The sequence below is a fragment of the Aplysia californica genome, unplaced genomic scaffold (assembly GCF_000002075.1).
Source record: "Aplysia californica isolate F4 #8 unplaced genomic scaffold, AplCal3.0 scaffold00913, whole genome shotgun sequence".
Lineage (NCBI taxonomy): Eukaryota > Metazoa > Mollusca > Gastropoda > Aplysiida > Aplysiidae > Aplysia > Aplysia californica.
In genome coordinates this window covers 106,113-111,163 of record NW_004798183.1, presented here as the reverse complement: position 1 = coordinate 111,163, position 5,051 = coordinate 106,113, and the positions used below count along the sequence as shown (strand labels likewise).

General features: G+C 44.2%; 1 protein-coding gene across 1 annotated transcript in view; it reads left to right on the top strand.

Moving 5' to 3' along the window:
- Positions 1-5,051, top strand: part of LOC101848926 (mucin-19) — a 20,022-nt gene that overhangs the window by 2,773 nt on the left and 12,198 nt on the right. Inside the window, exons 2-6 of the mRNA XM_035972935.1 lie at positions 299-701; positions 1,295-1,391; positions 1,910-1,993; positions 2,609-2,751; positions 3,130-4,044. Of these exons, the coding sequence (XP_035828828.1) occupies positions 537-701; positions 1,295-1,391; positions 1,910-1,993; positions 2,609-2,751; positions 3,130-4,044 (1,404 nt within the window). The 5' untranslated portion in view covers positions 299-536. The remainder of the gene's footprint in view (positions 1-298; positions 702-1,294; positions 1,392-1,909; positions 1,994-2,608; positions 2,752-3,129; positions 4,045-5,051) is intronic.

The following is a 5,051-nucleotide window of genomic DNA, read 5'->3' as shown; positions in this document are numbered from 1 at the left end:
CCCCCCACTGTTGTTGTTATTATAAACACGATGGGTCCAATCAAAGTTAAATCCCACAACCACCACCAACCACAACCTCTCGCTCACGGCTAGCTTGCGCTCTACGGAACTACTTTTTGTCCACATGTAGAAAACTGAGTGCGCAGTTAGGCTAGGCACGCGTAGTAATCTGTCCATGTTTCTCAGTCTGTGAGATCAGTGATGTGCATGATTTTAGACATATAATTTTATAAAGACTCTATCAGATTTATGTTTATTATGACTTTGTCTTTAAAGCTATATTGTGTTGCCTTCACAGATGCATCATGACACGGCTGTTGCTATTGCCTAGGTGTTAGATCTGTGTTCAGTGGGATTTAGTCGTGCATTGCGGATCAGAGGCGAAACCTGAGTTACAGCTTTATTTAGCCACAGCTGCTGAAGTCGGACAAAGAACTCATTTGGAATTTACTTTTATCTGATATGAGCAAAGTCTTTGAGATGGGCCACACTGGCTGTTGTATCGGCGGCTGGCAGCAGTTGCCTTAACGCTCGGGATGAGCGCCTCGGAGGGAAAAGAGATGTCCAAAAAACCAACGAGCGAGGCGAAGCGGATAGTGCAGAATGACCAGGAGAAGCAAAGGAAGGAGAAGATCAAGACCTGCATTAGCGAGATAGCCAAAGAGCTACCGCCTAGCTCGGAGCACCTGGACAGAAAGCCGGTAAGTTACTCAGTTACACTCAGCAGACTGCTCCAAAATTCGAGAGATATTCCTCTTTTTTAGAAATAAAATTTTGCTTTCTCATTTTAACATATTTTATAATGTATTCCTGCTTTTTGCAACAGGGTCAAGTGTGAATGATAGAGTTCTAGATTGGAATTATTTTAACTTTTTTGGGGGATTGTTGTCTCTGGCAACTGAGGACACTGGAAATGCTTTAAATTTCTTTATGGTGGAAGTACCTGTTTTCTTTTACCCTAAACTGACATTTTTTAGAGTCACATTAAGTGATCTGTTATAAATTGTGGCCATGGGCATGTTTCTCTGTTAAATTGATGGCAGGACAGTTCAGAATTTTAGTGTAATGTTTGGGTTTTACTAAGTTTAAATAGTATTATCTTCTGGGTAACTAAAACTCCTATTTTCAAATAACATATATATATCTCTTTGTGGTTCAGGAGGGTACTGATTTATTATCAGATATAAAAAAACAACTTTGATTTATGTATCGACTGATTGTGCTCCTTAAAAAACAGAGATAAAAATCACAGATTTCTTTCAGGCGCATACTTTTTTGTTTTCTTTTTTGACAGAGCACGTTATCGATTGTTTCTCAAGCCAAAGAATTCATCAAAAAGCTCAAGGTACAGAACCATGCCTACGAAGGTAACCTGGCCTCTGAAGAACAACGTGAGTCTGTGTATATTGTATGAATTTTTTTGCATCCCGTGGAGGTATATTATCATAAATGTTATTGGTTCTTTTGTTGTGGATCTGTGTGGGTTTGACTTTTCGATGCTAGAATAGTAGTTGGAAAAAAAAAATAATGACTGTTTATTAGGTTAATGACAAAATAATGATAGGTTTCATCAGTATGGTGTATTTAATTGTACTGGGGGGGGATGAAATCCAACATTCTTTGGAAAATGTGATTTAGAGTCTACTAAGTGAGAATGAAGAATGATATTTGTGTCTGATGTCCTCCCATTTTTCCAAGATATTATAACAAAGTTCCTCTATCTGTTAAGCTTACACTTCAATCTTGCATATCTTTTGTTTTTTATATATCATTTCTCTTGGTCGAGAATCCTGACAGAGGAGGAAGAGAGTATAGTTTTAAAATTCTTCAATGACAATTTTGATAACATTCCAATTTACGGACCAAAAGCTTGTCAATTGAACCAATGTTTTGATTTTTCGTGTGACAGAGGAGGAGATCAAGAGACTGCGGGAAGCTCAGGTGTCCAGCTTGGAGACCATTCGTCTGCTGGAAGAGAAACTCAAGGCTTATGGTGAGTGCTCCTTTTACTTTTGTGTCCTCTTTCTTTTTACAGTACTTTTATGACTTTCTTTTCCTTACTCAGTTCATTTTGTTAGAGGATAAATATCTTCCTGCAATAGATTTCTGGCAGCTAACTGTTTTTGGGTGCTAAAGTGAGTTGGATTGGTGGGTGGAGAGCGTCACTGAATCACTGGTACTCGTGAATGCTTTTTCTATTCTGTACTGTCTGTTTGTTTCTGTCTATCTCGATCTGTCATTATACCTTTCTTTTGCGCTAAGGGATCGTTGTCAGGTTGATGTGCCTCTCTTGACCTTGAGTTAACAGCTGAACCTGTCCAAAACGAACACTCTTTGTTGAGGAGAAAAGTGGTCATCTTAGACAGGTAGTGTGAAGAGCATACTTGTAAGTTTTTGTTGTGGATGGGTGGGTGAGTTGAGCTTTCTTTCCTATCAAATGACTATCATCTTTTTCCTCTCCTCATTGTTTTCTTGGATGCTGCTTTCTAGTAACACCTCTAGTCTCTGGCACTTATATGACCTGTTTGTGTTTCAGGTGCTGTCTGTAAAACGCTTTACTAAAACTTAAAGTTTTCTTTTTTATTTACTTTGTGTGCAATTCTTTCAGCCCTTGAGAAAGTGTTGCAACCCAAATCGAGTGAGGACAACGCCTCTGTCAGCCATGATGACGGGGCGGCCAGAGGGCGGGCCAACCGCCCCAAGACCATCAACAGACTCTTTGTGGAGAAAGAGAGAAACGAAATGCAGCAGGTAATGTAACTGTCAGTGTGAAACTGTTGCACCTGAACTGTTTGAGGTGCCTGGATTGATTTCTGTGATAGAAATGTTGGAGGTTGTTTGTTTGAGTTTTTTGTTTGTTTAAGTAACGCATCTTGTCTTGAGCACTTAACGAGTATTAATGTTCTTGCAAGTGCTGTAAAACTCTTGCTAAAAAACTAGAATTTTAGTAGTGTTTGAAAATGGCTTGTTACCCTCCCAAGTGGGTGGTTGATGGACAATGTGGTGTGGCTTGCTTCTTTTATTTCTTCTCAGTAATGTCATTATTCCCTGTGCCGGTGAAATCTTTGTGTTTGTCCTGTTGACCTGCTGTGAACGATAGCATGACAAGGATTTATCAATCTTTTACAGGCCCAGCCAGACGGCCAGGCAGACCTGTCTTTCCAAGGAGGAGCGGTCCCCATCATGGGTACGAGCTTCAGTCACCACGGCAACAACAGTGGTGGTGCAGGAGGTAGCGGGGGTTCGCTCCCCCCGTCGTCCATGGTCCTCCCGGTGGTCTCCTCCAGCATCTCCATCATGACGGTGGCTCCGACCATCCTGTCGGTGAAGAGTCCGTCGCTGGGCCAGGCTTCGTCGTCGCGGCACCACCAGCAGGCCAGCGGCGGGGCGCGCCCGGTCAGCGCCGCCTCCCTCTCCACCACGGTGGTCAGCAGCACGGTCAGCTCCGGCCGCCTGGCGTCGGTGGTGGCGTCGGGCGGCGTGTCCTACATGGATCTCATGTCGGGGGATTTCTCCGGTGGAGGAAGCGGAGGGGTGATTGGCGGGGGCGGGGGTGCCTCGCTCGACGGTTCTCAAGGGAGCTTATCGGTTTCTAGCTCCTCGGCTGTTGTTGATCCTGCTACTGGACTAGTGAGCATTCAGCAGCAGCAGCAGCTTCAGCTTCAGACAAGTATTAGTAACAATAACAACAACAACAACGGTGGTGGTGGTGGTGGCAGCGGTAGTGGTGGGGTTCAAACCGGGGACCTCTCACTCCTCCACCAGCAGGGCTTGTCCGGCTACAGCCAGCAGCAAGGCGACCCCGGTGCCACTTCGGCCCTGCAGACGCTGGCCTCTGTTGCCACAAGCAACCACCTGGGAGGACTCTCTGGTCTGGGTGGTGCCTCAACGGCGCCAGGTCAGACTCTGGGAAACATTGCCGGTATTTCTGTTGGTATCGGCAACAGCATCTCCCTGGGGCAGCAGCAACAACAACAGCAACAGCAACAGCAACAACAACAGCAGCCCATTTTGTCTGTGTCTCAGTCGGACAATGCTGCCCAGGTAACCTCACCAATGAGTTTAGAAATGTTCTTGTGTTTTCACTTGTTCCTACAATGAAAGAAGAAAAATGTGTCCTTTCAAGCCTGCCTGCAGGTGTTTTTCTCTCATGCACATTACTGACAAACCCACAAACAAACTCGCACAACTTACTGGAGACCATCACTAATTAAACAACCAATCACTTCCCACTGCCTCCCCTTGCTTTTATTTTTTTTCTCATATTATAATAACACTGTGGAAGAGGTTCACATGTCTAAGATGACCGCTTTTCACCTCAATATTGGGTTGTTGTGTAGGTAATTTCATTTTATCACAACTTTTTGCCGGATAAAAAGGGATTGAAATGAAGATTTCCAAACATATAGATTTTCAACAGATGCCGTTTTCTTCAATTGTAACATGTCTGTTTTCGTTTCATAATAATAAATTGTACAAACTCAGTCTAAAAATGAAACGCATCAATGTCCATAGGGGCTAAAATATAGAAGTAACTCATTTCGTCAGCACACCCCACATATCGACTGCTAAGTTTGAGACGCCCCCTCGCGCCATTTTGAAAAGTGAAATATAACTGAGTCTTAGGGTAGACCCACACCGGTGTCGGGCCCGGCGGTCAGACCGGACCATTTTCCGGCACAAAAGAATGGACGCCGGCAGAACAGTAAGGACAGGTAATAAAAAACGACAACCCGCCCACACCAAAACCCGACGTCCCGGACCAGACGGTTTAAGAATGAACTTGTTCATTCCACGCCGCCCGTCGGGCGAAAGGGGGGTAATTTTCGTAGACTTTGCCTCTATAAATTCGGTCCCCTCTCCTGCCATAGTCTGTTGGTTTTTGTCTTGAGAGTGTTTTGCGGCGCTCGCCGTGATGATAACAGACGATAGAACATGAGAGCAGGAAAGGAGGCAAAAGGAGAAAATTTTAAAACAGAACATTTTCCATTGCTGTCAAGTTTCGAGCCCGGGACCTGTTGAATGAGAGGCGAACAACGTAACCCCTAGGC